The 23,598-nt window shown below is 43.7% G+C and overlaps 1 protein-coding gene across 1 annotated transcript; it reads right to left on the bottom strand.

Moving 5' to 3' along the window:
• Positions 1-2,206: 2,206 nt before the first annotated feature.
• On the bottom strand, positions 2,207-20,112 carry LOC123067491 (uncharacterized). Its single transcript, XM_044490266.1, has 3 exons — positions 19,624-20,112; positions 5,415-5,936; positions 2,207-5,300 (listed from the first exon to the last, which is right to left on the bottom strand). Exons 1-3 carry the CDS (start codon positions 20,110-20,112, stop codon positions 5,178-5,180), a joined length of 1,134 nt encoding a protein of 377 aa, XP_044346201.1. The 3' UTR covers positions 2,207-5,177.
• Between the last annotated feature and the right edge of the window lie 3,486 nt (positions 20,113-23,598).

The raw sequence follows: 23,598 nt of genomic DNA, 5'->3' as shown, positions 1-23,598 counted from the left end.
ACCTTGAGGGCTACTGGCTATACATCTTGGCAGAGATTACATTGCATAATTTGGAATTAAATCAGCCCAAGGCCGAGGTGGTGCACCACCTCGGACACAGTCCGACGTTGGTGCTCGACTACAATAGACACCCCGGAAGCAGTCCGGCATAAAGCTCAGACGCTAGTGGCTGGCTCCGTAGAGGGAATTTCTGGCATTAAGATCGGCTAAACTCCTTCAACTTTTTTGAACCAAGGTGATCTATGACACCTTGGATATAGTCCGGCATTGGATCTTGGACATAGTCCGGCGTTGGAGCTCGGATGCAGTTCAGCGTTGGAGCTCGGCTGTAACAATACTCCTCAGATACAGTGAGGCGGTGGAGCTCGGATACATTCCAGCGGTGGAGCTAGGATACATTCCGGCATTGGAGCTCGAAAGCGGTCTGGCATTGGTGCTCGGCTACAAAAGATACCTCAAATGCAGTTCGGTGTTGGAGCTCGGGCGCAAGAGGACACTGCCGCCCGGGAACAACTCCAAACCCGAGGTGTGGCATAAAAATAACAAGGCATTGATAAAGGCCGAAAACTTAAAGGGGCTCCTCGGATACCCGATGTGTAAACTCTTTGGATGCACTTCGGCGATCTTCAAGATCGAAGATGAGAATATTTGTTGAACCATTTTTCAAGACCGACGACCGAAGAGGAAGAACAGTTCGAAAGAATCGAGGAGTGTCCCCAACTTGAAGCCCGGTTCAGGGGGCTACTGACGGTGTCCTGGACTAGGGGGTACTCACCACGTCGTCTCCCAATCAGTTGAATTGGGCCAAGGACCCCCATGGCCATATACTCATTGGCCATTTCGGACAACCCCTGCCGCATACAAGGAAGACTCCACAAGACTTGGCGCCCAAGACAAGGACTCTCCTAAACCCTAGGCCTCCAGTATCTTATATAAACCGAGGCCAGGCTAGTCAATAGACAATCTCATATTCATTACTACAATCTCGTGGTAGACACATGTACTCTGTACTACACCCATATGAATACAATCAAAAGCAGGACGTAGGGTTTTAGCTCCATCAAGAGGGCCCAAACCTGGGTAAAATCCCGTGTGCGTGTTACCATCGCTCCAAGACGCCTAGCTTAGGACCCGTACTATGAGATACGCCGGATATTGAACTGACAGTGTTCATCTCTCACTTCCTCCGAGGGCTTGGGTTAGCTCTCCATCCCTTTGTTCGAGGGCTTATGTTTTATTACGGGCTAGATTTCCACGATCTAGCTCTAGACTCCTTCCTTCATATCTAGGTGTTCATCATCACGTGCGAGGCCTTCCTCCGGATTTCCCCACACTTCGGCTTATGGCTTAAAACATTTATCGTGAACCCGAAGGTAATCAACGGGAAACAAGCGGAGTGCGGAGGCGCTTCAATAAGCAAACTTATCACTTCCCCTGGGCCAAAGGGCTCTTTTGCAGAATCTTCTAACTTATGGCAACGGGAGTGGTTTTACATTACCGAACCCCATGGTAAAAAGTGGGCAGCTACACCCACGTTTCGATCTGGCCCTCCCTTACAACTTGCATCGTGGATCAACAAGCACTACTGGAATCTGGCACTTTGCCATCTGCCATGGCAGATGGCAAAGGCATGTTCGGCGGATGGCAAAGGCTTTGCCATCAGCCAGCAGATGGCAAACAGTTCGTCTGAAACCCTGCCGGTAAAGGCTTCTTTGCCATCTGCTGGCTGATGGCAAAGAGCCTGTGGCTTTGCCATCAGCTGGCAGATGGCAAAGCCTATTAACGGGGTTAGCCCCGTTAGAAGGCTAACGGCATACTTTGCCGTCTGCCAGCAGATGGCAAAGGCTACATGCTTTGCCGTCTGCCAGCAGATGGCAAAGAGCTTTGCCATCTGCTGGCAGATGGCAAAGAGCCCAAATAGGCCAGCCCAAATTTTACATGTAGATGACACGTGGCCTCTTTGCCATCTGCCAGCTGATGGCAAAGCTCTTTGCCATCTGCCAGCAGATGGCAAAGTGACTATATTGCCCCATTTAATTTTGTTATTTCTTATATCAGTTCATTTTCACAGAAAATCAAACACAAATATATTTATATGACCAATATAGCATATTCAACACATATTATCAATAGTCATGAACACATATATATCCAACACATGTTAACAATAGTAGCAAGTTTCATCCGTACATACACGTAGTTTCATCAATATTACATAGTTTCATCCATAGGTAGCAAGTTTCACAAGATAAAAACAAAAACTAAATACAAGCACTCCATCAACCCAAGCTTCCGTGATCTTAAGCAAATCTGTAAAATGGTAAAGAAGAAAGTTAGAAGAAGAAGATTATTATGATGCGGAAATATGCATGGAAAAGGGCAACCACAGTCAACGTATATGAAAAAGGACGCTTGCACGCAAAACAACACATGCCCAATTCTGATTTGAATTCTAATAGGAGAAAAAAAACAAAGCCAGCGCTACACAGAGGCAAACCTGCCACCTAAACCAATGTCACGTCCATGTCCATAGCTAAAGAAAAGTACGAAAAGAAAGAGGAAAGCAGTCCGATCTGCATATGAAATCCCTAACAAGAAGTAATGCATTTGATTTAATTTTTTTTACGGTGGGCATTTGATTTAAATTATAATATTTTTTAGGAATATCAAGCTTTACTCCTTTTTTTTAATTTTGCGAGAATATCACACTTTATAGAACTCCAAATGGGGCCTGAATTTTGCGGTAAACGTAACTTGATAGAAATAATTAAAGGTGGAAGCGCAATGTAAGACCCAGCTATTTTCACATGTATATACATTAGTTCTAGGAGGAAGGTGAGGTACATCTTTCATGTCCAGGATCCTAACTAAACTATTTTAACAGAATAAAGATACACCCTCCTTATTTTTAAGACATAATATAATGTAATGTACATTCTTTTTGAACATAAACAAATCTAAGCAACTTTGGAACTAAAACAGTGCTGAAACACGGATCCAGTTTCAAATAAAATTAGAATTTCATTTATTTTCTGTACCATGCACAATATGAAAACGGATAACCCATGTGAATGTAACATGCAGCAGATGTATCAAGATACGTTGGTTGCTTTGTCAACAAAACATAGAAAAATGTAATATATGTATCGACAAGATTGAGTTGGATGGGACTGTGGAAGAGAGTTGAGTTTTGGCAACTCAAATTTTATGCCTTTCTCATGTTAAGAACTATCTGAAGCAATCATGGAATGGTTACATCATACATGAGTAAATATTCAAAGTAAGAAATAATATCAAATACGTGATAAGTCATATTAGTTTCACTTAATTACTAGATGAAAACTATATGCATGATTTAAAAAGAAATGCTTTGATGAGAACAGTGTAGAAGAGAGCTTCTAACAATGTTTAGATTTGAACTTTTAAATTATGTGAAAGGATTTCTTAAAGCATAACCTCAACATGTTACTCCTTTGGTTTCTAATTAGCTATAGACAATGAATCCTAAAAGCTATAGAGAAATTTGTACACTTAAACATTTTTAAGAATGACTATCAACATTTTAAAGCTTTAGCTTGATTACATCAAGGAATATTCCATTAATGGTTTGTTTTCAAAGTATTGTTTTCCAGGAAAAAAACATGTTCATATAAGAAACAATGGTACAGGTAGAGTATTCAAGACAATCTCTATATTAGGAGAGATACATCTTTTGTAAAATCTAGCCGCGCAAATGCGCGGGTCACCCCGCTAGTTTATAAAAGAAATACAAAACAAAATATGCAAAAGCTGTACAATGGTTAAGTGCTCACATTTAAATGCTCAAGATGCAGAACGCTTATTTACAATAGTTTAGGTTTTTAAATTTGTCGTCTTGAAGCATCACACTAGCAAATGACATGAAAGATCACAGGAAATAACACTGCCCCCTGATCAAGTATACTCTAAGCATCAAAAAAGTCAAACAAGCTCATTGTGCATTTTCTTTTTTAGCATGATACACAATAAAATGTCTAGAAAATCTATTGAATGGCATCAGTCCCAAATTCTATCTGGTGTGCTAGTAAATCTGGGCGATCGATGAACATCAAACATATCAAGGTGGCATGCATAGAAATCTGGAACTAAACTAAGAACTTCGAATTAAAAGAGGAGAAGCAAAGGTTCAGGAATTAGTTGCTCCCCTGCCGACGCATTGGTTGTCGAGGTTGAGGAGGTTGTGTCCATGGCCGCACCATCGACCTGAGCTACAACCCAGCATCCACCGCAGACCCGTCTTTGCGCTCGAAAGAGACGACCGTTTATATGACAACTCAACAAATTATATGACAACTCCATAACTGATTCTTAAGTCATAAGGTAATGAAGTAACAGTGTAACACTGCTATCTCTGTTAGTAGGCATAGAACACATATGCCCAAACATATTGCTGCTACTCCTGCTTTTGCACTTAAGGTGAACAAATTGCACCAGTGATTCATAAACCCAAGCATAAATAATTATTTGATGCAGAAGATGGCTGCTTGCATTTCATGGCATTTAGATGGGCATATGATAGTCTGCATGTTGGTTCAGCAACTTTTCGAATTAAGTTGTGATAAATTAAAATATATGCATTGCTCATAGTGGTTAAGACGCTAAGTTTAACGAATATGCTAGTGTTCAGTTAATTCTTAGGTAACTTACTGATTTGTGAGATGAAACATGGTAGCCATGTGGAGGCAGTGCATATTAGTTGAAAGTTATAATTCTACAATGATTCAGAAAGTATACACTTAAGCAGCTATAAAGCAAACCTTCTCTTTCCAAAGCCACTGCACAATTAGTTCAATGCATGAAAAATGACAGAAAAAAGGCCTAGAGAGTGAAAATAATGCTCATGTTCGACCATTCATCATTTAAACATATTGATTAGAGGGCTGGGGTGCATGAGAGGATTTCTTAAGAATTAGTTCAAACTTAACCAAAAAAAACTGAGCATTCGAACAAATTAAGCAATTAACTTGCAAGACAGCATACTATGCCTAGCAAGAAGTGAATTATCTAGTGGGAGTCTCACAAGTCAATAATATTGCTGCAAGATCTATTCCATCACTAGGAAGAAAGTCAATACATGGTCTAATTTTTGTAGTTACCACTAAAAACTTAATAGAAGATACAGTATCTAAGGAAACATACTAATCGCTATCAATTTGAAAGCAATGAAGGGATACTGATTTCCATAGATCATGGGCGAGTACCTGAACAACTGCATCGCGGCTGCTCCCCTTCACCACCTCCTCGAGCTTCATGTTGTCCAGCTGATCAAATCAACACAAAATCAGAAAGGAGAACCCCAATCAGCACCCAAGCGAGATCTCCGCACCCCCATAACCGCTCAAGATAGGGGAAACAGAGGAAAGCACAGCACCGACCAGCAGCACGGCGGCGCGGGGGAAGTAGCGGAAGATGTGGTCCCCGACGCGCTTGGCGACGACGGGGAGGTCGGCGTCATCGCGGCGCGCGTTGGCGTGGTAGTATCCGACGACGGCGAGGCCCTGCGCCTGGAAGTGGTCCTCCACGAGGGTGAGCGCGAGCTCGAGCGTGGGGAGCAGCGGGAGGTGGTGCGGCTGGTGGGAGAGCGGCACGGCGTCGACGACCGAGACGACGGCCGGGGAGGCGGCCGAGTCCGCCAGGCGGCCGATGAGGAGCCCGTTGACGGCCGCCGCCGGGTGCTTGAGCGCGTGCAGCGCGAGCTTCACGTACGCCGCCTGCGGCGGCGGACGTGGCAGCGGCGAGCGTGCGCGAGCTCGAGAGGATGGATGGATGGCGGCGGCGAGCGTGCGCGAGCGTGGCAGCGGCGAGATTGCATCTGGGGGCGGCGACGATGGAGTGGGATGGGATAGGGTTTGGGTGGTTGGGCTGCCCGGAGGGTGGGGGTTCTTTTCTTTCTTTCTCTTTTTTTTGTTTAGATAAATGGGATGGATGGATGGATGGATGGATGCCATGTCATCAATCCATGACACAAACATTTCAACCAATGAGAACAAAAATAACCCCACGGTTTTTTTTACCTGGAAAAAAATAAGCCCATCTCTTTGCCATCTGCCAGCAGATGGCAAAGAATCTTTGCCGTCTGCTGGCAGATGGTAAAGAGGTGGGGCTGGTACGCCATTACACTCTTAACGGTCACAGGATTTGCCAACATCTTTGCCATTTGCTGGCAGATGGCAAAGATTATTTTCCATCCACTAGCAGATGGCAAAGAATTGGCTGATGGCAACCATGTTCTTTGCCGTCTGTTAGTTCTTTGCCATCTATTTTTTATAAGCAGATGGCAAAGACGTTCTTTGCCATCAGCTGGCAGATGGCAAAGAGCTGGCTGATGGCAAATACTCTGTTTCCAGTAGTGAAGGGGCTTGACTGGGGATCTACTGATGAAGTGAACACGTTGCAAAGTCGCATTTGGATCCTCATTAAAAGGGACACCGGTCTCACCAATGTAATACAAGTAATGCTAATCCGCCGGATCCTTCCATGCAAGCGGCGTACTCTCTGTATGTGGGAGTTCAATCCTGAAGGTCCACGGACCCTTCAACATTTGTCCGACACAATGCTCAGAGGGATGTGGAATTTATTCTTCGGCGCACGAAAACGGTCACCGAACACTACAGAAGACCTCGACCTCAACTGCAATCATCCGGATACTCTGGTAAGTACTTGACTCAGAATTAGGTGTTCGGCTCCACTTCCCAAAGACTCTGCCGATCCGGTGTTAATAAGGATGCCTGCTCCGGCTGCATATCAAGTGTCGATGGGGGAAGATAAGGAGGAGAGCGAAGAGGCCCAAGGTGGCCTCCATTCTGGAGGCACACCAGGCAATTTGTCTGGAGAGATTGGAACTTCCACTTTCGAAGACGGAAGGGAAGGGCGAACTGACATCCCTTCTCCTCACGGGAAGAAGAGGACCACCTCCGAAGACTCGAAAAGAGAAACTTCTAAGCGGGGGAAGGTATCCCAGTCAGGGGGTGATGCTGACACGCCGTCACTCTGTAAAGATAGGTCCTTAGCCGAATCGTAAGTGAACCAGGGTGTTTTAAACATATTCTGTTCTTTCCTGGCTGTAAGGGTAGCATTTTAAACACATGTTTGAAGTCCGGCACGCATCCCTCCTCAATAGTCCTCCTCTACGGGGGATCTTCTTTCGGAGATGATGGAGAGCGAGACGCCTCCACAGATCTCCATGCCCGATAAGGCAGACGACACCGCGGTGTCATCCCGGAGGATCTTTCCCGATCAATGAGTGGCGCAAGGGGCAGTGAAGACCAGGGCCAAAGGTAATACTCCGGCCGCAAAGGGTCCGGGGTGTGCGGCCCCTATAGGGAACAACAAAAGTCCCGGACTATCCAATGTCCGAGGGATGACGCAACCTGTTCTAGATCCGGAGGCTCCGTCTACATTGATAGACATATTGCAACATGCCTCCGTCTCAGAGGAACATCGTACCTTGACGGGTACGGTGGTTGAAAGAGTTCGGTCCATGAAAAGTGGATTGAATGAAGCCTTTACGAGCCTACTAAGAGGCTTGGAGGTACGTAGTGTAATTTCAATTATATTATAAGTGCAAATTGCACCTGCGTATAGATAGTAGCCCCTGAGAATCTGGTTGACATCCAAAGGGATGTGATCAGAGGATCAAAAATATATACCTAGGCAATGATCTGACTAATTGAAACATAGGTTGCTACATCCTTGGCGACTACCCAAGCTATAGAGGTAGCACATATGAAGCAGAAAGTTGAGGTGGCGGATGATGACATCATGCTTATTAACAGGCGGCTTGACGAGGCGCATGGTATGTCTTTGGGGCATTCAGTACATGCTAGTATTATAAAATAAGCGTGATACTGAGAATTTGTATATGCATAATAGTAGATAGTGCCGCCGTAGTTGAAACCCTTTGGGCGGAACTTGCCCGGGCCAAGGAGCAAGCCAGGATGAGTAATGCGGCTGCTGAAAATGTAGCCGCCGAATTAAAAGCCGAGCAGACTGCTCGGCGATAGTGCGAGGAAAGAATATCTACTATGGCACTTGAGCTGAAGGATGCCACTAGCCGATGCCAAGTTCTTGAGTAAGATAACAAAGGCAAAGTGGCCGATCTTGACAAGGCCTTACAAGAGGCGAAGGAAGCCCGGTCTGAGTCTAGAGAACCTCGGGAGGAGATCCGACAAGCTGGGGAGATCGCGGCTGGTAAGCCCTTTTTATTGGAAACTAAGTTTGGTGATCCGAAGTATGCACCGCTTAATCAACTACGGAGTTCTCCAGATGCCTTTATGGACCTGCCGAAGAGTGTTGCCGATGCGAATCTGTTTTTCCACGCACAAGAAGGACATGCGACGAAAACGCTATTTTGGTCGCAATTTGACACGCCAAAGCGTCCACTATTGAACGAATAGATGGCCTAGTGGGTCGAGCTCCACAAGATGTCTGGTACTGTCATGAAGGACGTCATAGCCTGGCTGTGGCCAACTAAGCAAATTCTGAATAGTTATTTCAGTTTGGTGCGGCAACTTGTTAATGCGGTGCCGCGTATCGGCGCTATGAAGCGGTCAACATGCATAGAAGGTGCAGGGATGACCCTTGCCCGTGTCAAAATGTACTGGGCGAAGATGAAGGCCACCGATATTGCAACGCAGAGTCCACCCGAAGGCAAGGCCTTAACATGCCAGAACATAACTTTGAAGATGTCCTAGAGGGTGCCCGTATGATAGAGGGTCAGTGCTCGAAAAATATTATGTTCGAGTAAAGTGTATCAAAATTGTAATAACAATATTATGATATTTTAAGGCTATGTTTTTATACTTTTTGCCCGAAAAGTTTTGGTGCGGCCCCTATGCGCGTTTTATATACAATCTGAAAGTTTGTAGTCGTCGGCTTCAGCCCCCTCGCGTATAACGCGGGGGTGTTCGGAAAATCAGTTGATCACACTTGACCCAACGTCTTGGTCCGTTAAGGAGGTGTTAGTGCGGCGAACTAGGCAATCGGACTATATAGCTTTAACACTTTCACTTAGCCATAGGAGTTTGACAGTGGGGCTACTATATAGCCCCTGGTATGTCCGCGGTTATCCGAATATGGTGCGTGTACATACGTGACCAGAAGGACGGTCCTTCGTTTAAACACGGAGGGAATCGCGAAGATTCCGATGAGTCATTGAGTGGTTGACCAGCTCTCGCCGCATCATGATAGTCAGTTTTTGGCTTTCTCTATTGAGGTGCTCATCCGGACGAGCCAGGACACAATCCCAGTAGTTCTCCCTTTACTACCCTAGCCGATATAGCGGAACATAAGGTAGTAAGCATAGGAGCCGGGCAACCCAACTATTGACCAAAGACATGATTCAGAGCCGATGCATATAAGGCCAAACTCGCGACGCCGAACACTCCCTACAGGTGTCCGTACTTTTCAATATGCACCGGGCTGAATACAGCCCCTGGTGATAGACCCTGGTATCAAGGCACGTATGGCAATCCGACGTGGCGAAAGAGCGTAGGTGGTGAGAGCATAAATCTCAAAACACAATATGAACCAAGCTGCTTCTATAACATCCACTTTAGTACGGCAAGCCGTATATTTACAGATAATGCCGATATCTTTCTTGGACATTTTACATGCCAGGAAAATGAAAAACAAAAAGAGATAAAAAAGGTTTACACAGGGTCTTAATCTAAAAAAGAAACCTTAATGCGGGGCCCTACTGCACGTCTGCGCCTTTGTCTCCATTGTGAAGTGTCCTTGAAGGTTATAACACAATGGCCATCTATAAAAAGGAAAAAACCAGGTAAAAGAATTTGGTGTGGCCGTAAGTAAAGCTGGTTCGTTTTAATTAACCGTGAAAGACAATTTCTGCAGTCCGAATAGGGTCGAGCCGAACTATGGACTTTTTGCGTGTAGAGTGCCCCCAACGCCGCCCAAGGAATTTTGAGTGTATCTCCTTGTGGGGTGGTCGATGGGGGCATAGCTGCTAATCGAGCTTATCTGAGCTGTCGTACTGAGGTGTGCGCCGGACAAGTTTAGCTTTGTCTGCGGTCTTAACGACCGATGAGCTGCTCGACCTGAATAGGCCGTTTTGTCTTCCGACTGCTAGAGCCATCGTGTATTCTTTTGTACGAAGAGAGCGTTCCATATTTCCGCTGACCGTAATGACGCCGTGTGGTCCAGGCATTTTTTGTTTTAGATAAGCATAATGCAGGACTGCATTAAAACGGGCGAAGGCTGTTCTTCTGAGTAGTGCATGATAGCCACTTCGGAACGGAGCAATGTCAAAGATTAGTTCTTCGCTTTGAAAGTTGTCGGGGGAGCCGAATACAACATACAATGTTAGAGAGCCCGTGCAACGGGCTTCCACGCCCGGTATAACTCCTTTAAAGGTAGTGCTGCTTGGCTGGATTCTTGACAGATCTATCCCCATCTTGCGGACAGTGTCCTGATATATCAGATTAAGACTGCTGCCACCGTCCATGAGGACTCGGGTGAGGTGGTATCCGTTGATTACTGGGTTGAGCACTAGGGCAGCCGAACCCACATGAAGGATACTGGTCGGATGATCCCTGCGATCAAAGGTGATCGGGCAGGCCGACCACGGGTTGAATTTGGGGGCGACGGGCTCGACCGCATAGACATCTCAGAGTGCGCGTTTGCGCTCCCTCTTTGGGATGTGAGTGACATAGATCATGTTCACTGTTTTGATCTCTGGTGGAAATTTCTTCTGTCCCCCCATGTTCGGCTGGCGAGGCTCTTCCTCGTCCTCGCTCTGAGGTCCCTTCCCTTTGTGTTCGGCATTGAGTTTGCCGGCCTGCCTGAAGACTCAACATTCTCGGTTGGTGATGTCTACTACACAACCTTCTTCCTGTAGACATTGTTGGGACTGCAAGTGCATAGGTTTGTAGGACAGTAGCAAATTTCCCTCAAGTGGAAGACCTAAGGTTTATCAATCCGTGGGAGGCATAGGCTGAAGATGGTCTGTCTCAAACAACCCTCCAACTAAATAACAAAGAGTCTCTTGTGTCCCCAACACACCCAATACAATGGTAAATTGTATAAGTGCACTAGTTCGGCGAAGAGATGGTGATACAAGTGCAAAATAGATAGTAGATATAGGTTTTTGTAATCTGAAATAATAAAAACAGCAAGGTAACTAATGATAAAAGTGAGCGTAAACGGTATTGCAATGATAGGAAACAAGGCCTAGGGTTCAAACTTTCAGTAGTGCAAGTTCTATCAACAATAATAACATAGATAGATCATATAACAATACCTCAACATGCAACAAAGAGTCACTCCAAAGTCACTAATAGCGGTGAACAAACGTAGTTATTCTTTTGGATCAATCTATAAAAGAGTTCGTACTAGAATAACACCTTAAGACACAAATCAACCAAAACCCTAATGTCACCTAGATACTCCATTGTCACCTCAAGTATCCGTGGTCATGATTATACGATATGCATCACACAATCTCAGATTCATCCAACCAACACAAAGTACTTCAAAGAGTGCCCCAAAGTTTCTACCAGAGAGTCAAGAACGTGTGCCAACCCCTATGCATAGGTTCATGGGCGGAACCCGCAAGTTGGTTACCAAAACATACATCAAGTGGCACATGATATCCCATTGTCACCACAGATAAAGACGGCAAGACATACATCAAGTGTTCTTATAAAAGACTCAATCCTATAAGATAACTTCAAAGGGGTAACTCAATTCATCACAAGAGAGTAGAGGGGGGAGAAACATCATAAGATCCAACTACAATAGAAAAGCTCGGGATACATCAAGATCGTGCCAGAGAGAGAACACGAGAGAGAGAGATCAAACACATAGCTATTACATACCCTCAGCCCCGAGGGTGAACTACCCCCTCCTCGTCATGGAGAGCGCCGGGATGATGAAGATGGCCACCGGAGATGGGTTCCCCTTCTAGCAGGGTGCCGGAACCGGCTCCCGAGAGGTTTTTGGTGGCTACAGAGTCTTGCAGCGGCGGAACTCCTGATCTATCTTTTGTTCTGGAATTTTTAGGGTACGTAGGTATATATGGGTGCAAGGGGTACGTCGGTGGAGCTTCAGGGGCCCCACGAGGCAGGGGGGCGCGCCCTAGGGGGGTGGGCGCGCCCCCCACCCTCGTGACCAGCTCCCGTATCTTCTAACGTAGAGTCTAAGTCTATCTGGTGGCTTTCCTTCCAAAAATAACTTCTCTAGTTGATTTCGTTCCGTTTTGACTCCGTCTGATATTCCTTTTCCTCGAAACACTGAAATAGGCATAAAATAGCAAATCTAGGCTGGGCCTCCGGTTAATTGGTTAGTCCCAAAAATAATATAAAAGTGGATAATGAAGCCCAATATTACCCAAAACAGTAGATAAAATAGCATGGAGCAATCAAAAATTATAGATACGTTGGAGACGTATCAAGCATCTCCAAGCTTAATTCCTGCTCGTCCTCGAGTAGGTAAATGATAAAAATAGAATTTTTGATGTGGAATGCTACCTAGCATGATTCTCAATGTAATTTTCTTTATTGTGGCATGGATGTTCAGATCCAAATGATTCAAAATACAAGTTCATATTGATAAAAGAAATAGTAACACTTCAAGCATACTAATCAAAGCAATCATGTCTTCTCAAAATAACATGGCAAAAGAAAGTTCATCCCTACAAAACCATATAGTTAGGCTATGCTTCATTTTCGTCACACAAAGATGTTCCCAACTTCTATACCCCCGATGACAAGCCAAGCAATTGTTTCATACTTAAATAATCCCAAACTTTTTGAACCTTCACGCAATACATGAGTGTGAGCCATGGATATAGATCTATGGGTGGAATAGAATAGGATAATGGGGATTGTGTGGAGAAGACAAAAAAGGAGAAAGTCTCACATTGATGAGGATAATCAACAAGCTATGGAGATGCCCATTAATTGATGTCAACATGAGAAGTAGGGATTGCCATGCAACGGATGCACTAGAGCTATGAATGCTGAACGAAAGAAAACTAGTGGGTGTGCATCCAACTTGCTTGCTCATGAAGACCTAGGGCATTTGAGGAAGCCCATCGTAGGAATATACAAGCCAAGTTCTATAATGAAAAATTCCCACTAGTATAAAAAGACAACTTATGAGACTCTACATGAAGAACAAGGTGCTACTTCGAAGCACAATATATGAGACTCACTATATGAAGAACTAGGTGCTACTTTGAAGCACAAGTGTGGAAAAAGAGAAAGTAGCATTGCCCTTTTTATTTATTTTCTCTTTTTTTCCTTCTTTTTTAGGCCTTTCTTTTTTTTTCTTTTGGCCTTTCTTCTTTTTTTTCTTTTTTCTTTTTTGGGCAATGCTCTAATAATGATGATCATCACACTTCTATTGATTACAACATAAGGATTACAACTCGAAACTTAAAACAAGATATGACTCTATATGAATGCCTCTGGCGGTGTACCGGGATGGTGCAATGAATCAAGAGTGACATGTATGAAAAATAATGCATGGTGTCTTTGTCACAAATATGATGTCAACTACATGATCATGCAATGGCAATATGACAAAAGTTATATATGTCATGATGATGATGAACGGAACGGTGGAAAGTTGCATGGCAATATATCTCGGAATGGCTATGGAAATGCCATAATAGGTAGGTATGGTGGCTGTGTTGAGGAAGATATAAGGAGGTTTATGTGTGATAGAGCGTATCGTATCACGGGGTTTGGATGCACCGGCGAAGTTTGCACCAACTCTCAAGGTGAGAAAGGGCAATGCACGGTACCGAAGAGGCTAGCAATGGCGGAAAGGTAAAAGTGCGTATAATCCATGGACTCAACATTAGTCAAAAGAACTCATATACTTATTGCAAAAATTTAGTAGTCATCAAAAACCAAGTACTACGCGCATGCTCCTAGGGGGATAGATAGGTAGGAGAAGACCATCGCTCGTCCCCGACCGCCACTCATAAGGATGCACAAGCCAGGTACACTTCATGTTTCAAATTTGTTACACAACTTTAACCATACGTGCATGCTACGGGACTTGCTAACTTCAACACAAGCATTATTTAAATTCATAATCACCCAACTAGCATGACTTTAATATCACTACCTCCATATCTCAAAACAATTATCAAGCATCAAACATTTCTTAGTATTCAACACACTGATAAGAATTCTTACAAATCTTTTATGCAACTATGTGAAGACTCTCCCATTTAATAATTTCATATCTTTATACTTTATTCAAACAGCAAGCAAAGCTAAGGAAAACTACATTGCAAGGATAGCACAACTCATGTGAAGAATCAAAAACTTAGGCTCAACCGATACTAACCGATAGTTGTTGAAGAAGAAAGGTGGGATGCCTACCGGGGCATCCCCAAGCTTAGATGCTTGAGACTTCTTGAAATATTATCTTGGGGTGCCTTGGGCATCCCCAAGCTTGAGATTTTGTGTCTCCTTAATTCCTCTCATACCATGGTTTCTCTTTTTATCAAAAGCTTCATCCACACCAAACTCAACAAGAACTCGTGAGATAGGTTAGTATAAACCAATGCAAAACCTTATCATTTTCTACTGTAACAAATCACTAAAATTATTATTACACATTGCATACTAAATGCCTCTGCATATTTAATACTCCTATCTTCAAATAGAATCATTAAACAAGCAAACATATGCAAACAATGCAAACATAACAGCAATCTACCAAAACAGTACAGTCTGTAAAGAATGCAGGAGTATCAATACTTCCCTAACTCCAAAAATTATGAACTAAAATTCCCACTGTAGTAAATTAATCAGAGCTCAATATGCAAAAACTTTCAACATTATAGCACTCTCTGACTTTTCTAGGGAATGTTTGCAACAGCGGTAAACTTTCTGTTTTCAAACAGCAACATGTATATTAGCAAAATAAGCATGGCAAAGGCTATCCTTGACTTTTTATTGAAAATAAAGATGCAAAACATTATTCTAACTAACAGCAAGCAAAAACAAACAAAAGGAAATGGTGTTCCAAGCAAAACACATATCATGTGGTGAATAAAAATATAGCTCTAAGTAAAGTTAGCGATGAACAAAGACGAAAGAGAGGATGCCTTCCGGGGCATCCCCAGGCTTAGGCTTTTGGCTATTCTTGAATATTATCTTGGGGTCCCTTGGGCATCCCCAAGCTTAGGCTCTGGCCACTCCTTATTCCATAGTCCATCGAATCCTTACCCAAAACTTGAAAACTCCACAACACAAAACTCAACAGAAAACTCGTAAGCTCCGTTAGTATAAGAAAATAAAACCACCACTTAGGTACTGTAATGAACTCATTCTAAATTCATATTGGTGTAATATCTACTGTATTCCAACTTATCTATGGTTCATACCCTCCAATACTACTCATAGATTCATCAAAATAAGTAAACAACACATACAAAACAGAATCTGTCAAAAACAGTGCAGTCTATAGTAATCTGTATCAAACATATACTTCTGGAACTACAAAAATTCTACAAAATTAGGAGGTCCTAAGACATTTGTGTAACAATCCAGAGCAAAAACAATAAGATCAAAAGAACGTTTATGTGAATTAACAAAACTAATTTACTAGATGGAAAAGTTTCTTATTTTCAGAAGGATCAACACAACTATCAGCGTAAGCTATCCTAAAGGTCTTACTTGGCACTTTATTGGAACAAAACCTATAAAACATGATTACTACAGTAGCATAATCATGTGGACACACAAAAATAATAAGGATAAATATTGGGTTGTCTCCCAACAAGCGCTTTTCTTTAATGCCTTTCTAGCTAGGCATGATGATGACAATGATGCTCACATAAAAGATAAGAATTGAAACATAACGGGAGCATCATGAAGCATATGACTAGCACTTTTAAGTCTAACCCACTTCCTATGCATAGGTATTTTGTGACCAAACAACTTATGGGAACAATAATCAACAAGCATAGGAAGGCAAAACAAGCATAGCTTCAAAACTTGAAGCACATAGGGAGGAAACTTGACATTATTGCAATTCCTACAAGCATATATTCCTCCCTCATAATAATTTTCAGTAGCATCATGAATGAATTCAACAATATAACCAACACCTAAATCATTATTTTCATTATCTACAAGCATAGAAAATTTACTACTCTCCACATAAGCAAATTCCTTCTCATGAATAGTAGTGGGAGCAAACTCAACAAAATAATTATCATGTGAAGCATAATCCAATTGAAAACTAAAATCATGATGACAAGTTTCATGGATATCATTATTCTTTAAAGCATATGTGTCATCACAATAATCATCATAGATAGGAGGCATGCTTTCATCATAGTAAATTTGCTCATCAAAGCTTGGGGGACAAAAAATATCATCTTCATCAAACATAGCTTCCCCAAGCTTGTGGCCTTGCATATCATTAGCATCATGGATATTCAAGGAATTCATACTAACAACATTGCAATCATGCTCATCATATAAATATTTAGTGCCAAACATTTTATAGCATTCTTCTTCTAACACTTTGGCACAATTTTCCTTTCCATCATACTCATGAAAGATATTAAAAAGATGAAGCGTGTGAGACAAACTCAATTCCATTTTTTGTAGTTTTATTTTATAAACTAAACTAGTAATAAAACAAGAAACAAAAAGATTCGATTGCAAGATCTAAAGATATACCTTCAAGCACTCACCTCCCCGGCAACGCCGCCAGAAAAGAGCTTAGTTGACGGGGTGTGAGTGAGTGGTCTTTACCTAGCCTCCCCGGCAACGACGCCAGAAAAGAGCTTGATGTCTACTACACAACCTTCTTATTGTAGACGTTGTTGGGCCTGCAAGTGCACAGATTTGTAGGATAGTAGAAAATTTCCCTCAAGTGGATGACCTAAGGTTTATCAATCCATCGGAGGCGTAGGATGAAGATGGTCTCTCTCAAACAACCCTGCAACCAAATAACAAAGAGTCTCTTGTGTCCCCAAAACACCCAATAAAATGGTAAATTGTATAGGTGCACTAGTTCGGCGAAGAGATGGTGATACAAGTGGAAAATAGATAGTAGATATAGGTTTTTGTAATCTGAAATAATAAAAACAGCAAGGTAACTAATGATAAAAGTGAGCGTAAATGGTATTGCAATGATAGGAAACAAGGTCTAGGGTTCATACTTTCACTAGTGCAAGTTCTCTCAACAATAATAACATAGATAGATCATATAACAATCCCTCAGCATGCAACAAAGAGTCACTCCAAAGCCACTAATAGCAGAGAACAAACGTAGAGATTATGGTAGGGTACGAAACCACCTCAAAGTTATTCTTTCAGATCAATCTATAAAAGAGTTGGTACTAGAATAACACCTTAAGACACAAATCAACCAAAACCCTAATGTCACCTAGATACTCCATTGTCACCTCAAGTATCCGTGGGCATGATTATACGATATGCATGACACAATCTCAGATTCATCCAACCAACACAAAGTACTTCAAAGAGTGCCCCAAAGTTTCTACCGGAGAGTCAAGAACGTGTGCCAACCCCTATGCATAGGTTCATGGGCGGAACCCGCAAGTTGGTCACCAAAACATACATCAAGTGGCACATGATACCCCATTATCACCACAGATAAACACGGCAATACATAAATCAAGTGTTCTTATAAAAGACTCAATCCGATAAGATAACTTCAAAGGGTAAACTCAATTCATCACAAGAGAGTAGAGGGGGGAGAAACATCATAAGATCCAACTACAATAGCAAAGCTCGGGATACATCAAGATCGTGCCATAGAGAGAACACGAGAGAGAACACGAGTGATAGATAGAGAGATCAAACACATAGCTACTGGTACATACGCTCAGCCCTGAGGGTGAACTACTCCCTCCTCGTCATGGAGAGCGCCGTGATGATGAAGATGGCCACCGGTGATGGGTTCCCCTTCCAGCAGGGTGCTGGAACGGTCCCTCAAGAGGTTTTTGGTGGCTACATAGGCTTCCGGCGGCGGAACTCCCGATCTATCTTCTGTTCTGGAAGTTTTAGGGTACGTAGGTATATATGGGTGCAAGGGGTACGTCAGTGGAGCTTCGGGGGCCCCACGAAGCAGGGGGGCGCGTCCTAGGGGGGTGGGCGTGCCCCCACCCTCGTGACCAGCTCCCCCATCTTATGACGTAGAGTCCAAGTCTATCCGGTGGCTTTCCTTCCAAAAATAACTTCTCCAGTTGATTTCGTTCCGTTTTGACTCCGTTTGATATTTCTTTTCCTCGAAACACTGAAATAGGCATAAAACAGCAAATCTGGGTTGCGCCTCCGGTTAATAGGTTAGTCCCAAAAATAATATAAAAGTGGATAATAAAGCCCAATATTGCCCAAAACAGTAGATAAAATAGCATGGAGCAATCAAAAATTATAGATACGTTGGAGACGTATTAGTTGGTATGATTGGCTAGTTTATCAGGAGTGTCGTGGATCTGGCAGGGCCTTTCTAGAATTTTATCTAGCTTGGATGGACCTTCTTTGTTGCCTTTAAATGGCTTCTTCCGTTGGCAGGGTCTGGAGCCCCTGAATCCGGCGTTTACCACTGTATTGCATGGGCTTTCTTCATTGTTCCAACGTTTGTTTTTGTCGCGTTATGGTTTTCCATTGCCGTCCCTGACTTCGGATGTGCCGGGGTCACTGGTGCAGCTACGGGCTAACCAGCTGTCTTCGCCCACGTAAAAGCGGGTCATTAGTGTAGTTAAGGCTGCCATTGTCCTTAGCTTTTCCTGGACGAGGTGCCTGGCTAGCCATTCGTCCCGAACGCCGTGTTTGAAGGCCGCTAGGGCTTTGGCATCCGGACAGTCGATGATTTGGTTCTTCTTAGTGAGAAACCTGTTCCAAAGCTTACGGGCTGATTCTCCGGGTTGTTGGATTATGTGACTTAGATCGTCTGCATCTGGGGGCCGGACATAGGTCCCTTGCAAGTTGGTCCGAAAAGCGTCCTCAAGTTCTTCCCAGCTTCCGATGGAATTTTCAGGGAGGCTTTCTAGCCAGTGTCGAGCTGGTCCTTTTAGCTTGAGGGGTAACTATTTGATGGCGTGGAGATCATCTCCACGAGCCATGTGGATGTGAAGAATAAAGTCTTCTATCCAAACCTTAGGGTCCATCGTTCCATTGTATGCCTCGATGTTTACGGGTTTGAACCCTTCCGGAAAATCGTGTTCCAACACCCCATCGGTGAAACACAAGGGGTGTGTGGCACCCCTATATCTGGTTGTGTCGTGGGTTGGGTCCAACGGTTGTAATGTTCGGTATTAGTTCCGAGCTGGTAACTGGCCGGCATATTTTGTTTGATAATCGTGATCCCGTGTAGGAGCACGTTCCCTGGATCCGTAGATGGACCTGGTTTTGCCAGCTTTTTTGTCCAGGTCTTCACGTAGATCGTGTTTCTGGTCCTGGGCCACAACCTTCCCTCCTTTACGGGGAGGGGGTGCGGGCTTGTGTACGGCATTGCTAGCCGCTCTGTCTCGACCACGAGGTGGTCGGTCCGGCCTGTCGGCCGTATTGTTTTTTGGCGGTATAGGCGCAATAGCCTCGTCATCGAATTCGGGCAGCGGCTTACGTTTAAGATAGCTCTTTGTTTGGCGATTACCACCATATTTTTCCTCAACGTCTTGCACTTCGTTCCATCTGTCATTGTGCATATCCTGTGCGGTTTTAAGCCGCTGCTCTGCTTCTTCAGGCTTCTTGCAGTGGAGATTATCCTTTGATGGAGGTGTTCTTGTTCTAATGGTTCTTCTGGGATCACGAATTCGTTGTCACCCAGGCTGATCTCCTCTTCAGAGACGGGTTGATAATTGCTATGTTCAGCATCGCTGTGGTCAGACAACATCTCTGGACTGTGTTCGCCGTCTTCTCGCACGCCCTGCTCCAGTGCTGGGTTTACGGGGTCCTCGACTTGCTTCAGATTATCATCATCGTCCGTGACAATGTTGCTGTTTTTCCTTTTGCCGGATCGAGGTCGGTGTTTCTGACGCTGGCGCTTGGGAGGTTCATCGACGGGCATACTATTATCGCCGTCGGCCTCCTTCTCCTTAGGTGTGTCCACCATGTAGATATCGCATGAGGATGTAGCTATCCACCACCCTAAGGTGGTGGTTTTTGTGCCTGCTCTTCTCCGGCATCATCGTCCATACCATCGATGTCTTCGAAATCATAATCGAGCGTGTCGGTTAAGTCCTCGACAGTGGCGATGAAGTGGGCGGTGGGTGGGAAACGAAGTTCTTCGTCGTCCGCTTCCCTTTCGAACCGGACATAGTTCAGCCGGTAGTCCCCTGACAAGGAGAGGGATTTCAATGAGTTTAGCACATCGCCGAGAGGCTAGTGATGGAAGATGTCCGCGGAGCTGAACTCCAAGATCGGCACCCGATCAGGTTCGATGGGCGCGGACGCACGCAGTACGGAACCCATGGCAGAGACGAGTCCGAGATTCCGATGACACAAGCCCAGCCCGATGTTGGGTCTGTGCGCGGCTCGAGCACCGCTGAGTTTACGGCCTTCGGACGATGCAGTCCGCTCTGGATCTAGGGCCAGAGCGGTCACATGCGCTATCTCCTGCGCGCAGCCAGATGACAGATCTAGGTCATGTTCATCGTGGTGGCCGGGGACAACCGTCATGGGCTCGAACCCGTCGAAGATCTAGTCTCCACGGACATCGGCCATAAAATTCAGGCTTCCAAATCTGACCTGATGGTCAGGGGCGTAGATTCGATCTGCTCTAGATGGCCAAGCGAGTTGGCCCGCAATGCGAAGCCGCCGAATATGAAGATCTGACCAGGGAGGAAGATCTCCCACTGGACTGCGTTGTTGTAGATGATTGATGGAGCCATCAAGCCTTCTAGTGACGAGGCAATGGAACTCTCAATGAAAGCAACAATGTCGGCGTCAAAACCGGCGGATCTCAGGTAGGGGGTTCCGAACTGTGCGTCTAAGGCTAATGGTAATAGGACACGGGGCACACAATGTTTACCCAGGTTCGGGCCCTCTCTATGGAGGTAATACCCTACTTCATGCTTGATTGATCTTGATTAATATGAGTATTACAAGAGTTGATCTACCACGAGATCGTAATGGCTAAACCCTAGAAGTCTAGCCTATGAGGTTATGATTGTTGTGGCTAAACCCTAGAAGCCTAAACCCTCCGGTTTATATAGACACCGGAGGGGTCTAGGGTTGTACAAAGTTGGTTACAGAGAAAGGAATCTTCATATCCAAATCGCCAAGCTTGCCTTCTGCGCCAAGAAGAGTCCCATCCGGACATGAGAAGAAGTCTTTGTCTAGTATCTTCATAGCCTAACAGTCCGGCCAAAGTATATAGTCCAGCTGTTCGAGAACCCCTTAATCCAGGACTCCCTCAAAGACCACTCCTATTTACCCCCTGAGGTCTTCGCTCTAACTTTGCATGCTGATCTTTGTAATATCATGCATATGGTACCTTGCATTGCTTACTGTATACATCAAAGATGTCATCTGCTTAGTTTAGACATGCTTTGTGTCAATGCCATCTCTTTAGATTCTTTATCATATATGCGAATCATGCAAGGCCATCTTGTTTAGACGGGCATCATATATGTGAATTTTGCAATGCCACCCTGGTTAGCCAGTCATCTTATATGTGAATTATGTCATTCCATCATTTTTTATTACGTATTAAATTTGTCAACAATTTTAGTACATTCAATTACTCTTCCTGTGCATCAACCATTCACCACAGTCATGGAAAAATCTGGAGTGGAAACAAGGTCTTCAGAGAAGACAATGCTATCTGACGAAGCGCATGTCTTGCTAGTTACGGATAGCTCAGAGGAGGATTCAGAGACAGATGACCAGTCCTATCCCCCCCAAGGTCCATGCCCTAAATTGGCAGGGTTATGTTTCTCATATCGTGCGTATGGTATCATGCATTGCTATGTCATTTGCTTAGTTTAGACATGCTTTGTGTGAATGCCACCTGTTTAGTGTCTAATTACCATATATGTGAATTATGCAATGCCATCTTGTTGCAAGACATTATATATGTGAACTATGCAATGCTATCTTGTTGCAAGGCATTATATATGTGAATTATGCAATGCCATGTTGTTTATCCAAGAGTCATATATGTAAAATATATCATGCCGTCCTTTTTTTGTGTTTCTCATTGCATTTGTCGACAATGTTTGTATATTCAGCTGCTCTTCCTGTGCATCAACCATTTGAATTGGTGATGGAGAAATCTAGAGTGAAAACAAGGTCTTCAGAGCAGATAATGCTACATGCTGAAACAAATATCTTGCTGGTTACAGATAGCTCTTCAAAGGAGGATTCACAGGAAGATGACCAGTCCTATTACCCCCCTGATGTGTATGCTCAACTTTGGCAGGGTTATATTACTCATATCATGCCTATGTTGTATTGCAATGCTTAGTTTTTACATCATATACACAATATTGAATGCCATCTCCTTAGTTGACGCATCATATATGCGATTGCCCTCTACTCACTTACTTAGTATATAAATCATATATTTGAATTATATCATGCCATGATGTTTTCATAGACAGCATGTATCTGAATTATGGCATGCCAACCCATTTTCTTAAGACATAATATAGTTATAACATCTCATCTTGTTTACATAGTTATCATATTTTGAATTATGTCATTCTATCCGTGAATTATATCATGCCATCATGTTTCCATCGCCGGCATGTTTGTGATTTATGGCATGTCGTATAGTTATATCATGTCATCTGTTTAGATAGTCATCATATTTTGAAGTATGTCATTCTATCCTGTTTAGTTAGCCAACATACATGTGAAATTGTGTCATGCTATCCTGTTTAATTAGCCATCACATATGTGAAATTATGTCCTACTATTCTGTTTGATTAGACAACATAAATGTGAATTATTTCATGCCTTGTTTTCTTCCCTACTATCCATTGCACTTGTCTAGCTTACAATGTCTGTACATTCAATTACTTTTCTTGTTTATCAGCCATTTCAATTGGAGGGGGTGATGGCAGTATCTGTGGGTGTAAAAATAGGGTCTTCAGAAAAGATCGTGCTACATGTCGATGCAGATAGAACCATGGTTGTACTTGCCCAAGAACCGGACCCACCACACATAACCTAGACTCACGCAGATTGTACCCCTACCCAGTTGGATAGAGAACCAGCTACACCCCATCTAACACCAACCCCAATAGATAGTAACCTAGTTCCAGTTGACACAACACCGTCTCCACCACAGAGCACCCAAACACGAGCAGGTAGTAAGGCAACTGCAGTGCCCAAAGCACGAGGACCACCACTCTGAACCCCAAGTCAACACTTAAAGCAGAAGAAGAATTGTTCTCAGGTCAGGTTCTGTAGCTATGGTTCATACTACTTTGCTCTTGCATCACTGTATTTACTCATACCAACTAATTTCAAATTTCAAGGATGCAATTGAAACTCCAATGGCGCAACAATTATGTTTTAAACCTGTTTCTTTAACGTGTTTGCTGTTGTAACTTGCTCTATGTTGATTCCAGTTTCAATTGAATAAACAGTT

Source organism: Triticum aestivum, chromosome 3B, assembly GCF_018294505.1.
Source record: "Triticum aestivum cultivar Chinese Spring chromosome 3B, IWGSC CS RefSeq v2.1, whole genome shotgun sequence".
Lineage (NCBI taxonomy): Eukaryota > Viridiplantae > Streptophyta > Magnoliopsida > Poales > Poaceae > Triticum > Triticum aestivum.
The sequence above is the reverse complement of the archived record's forward strand: the minus strand, read 5'-3'. Positions and strand labels throughout refer to the sequence as shown.

What these genes read in the sequence shown, in the direction of transcription:
- LOC123067491 (XM_044490266.1), bottom strand. Translation starts at nt 20,112, where the DNA reads ATGGTGGACACACCTAAGGAGAAGGAGGCCGACGGCGATAATAGTATG. An exon ending in AACAAAGAGCTATCTTAAAC is followed by an intron (nt 5,937 to 19,623) that starts GTAAGCCGCTGC and finishes AACAAAAAAAAG; the next exon opens with AGAAAGAAAGAAAAGAACCC. An exon ending in CCCGCGCCGCCGTGCTGCTG is followed by an intron (nt 5,301 to 5,414) that starts GTCGGTGCTGTG and finishes TGATTTGATCAG; the next exon opens with CTGGACAACATGAAGCTCGA.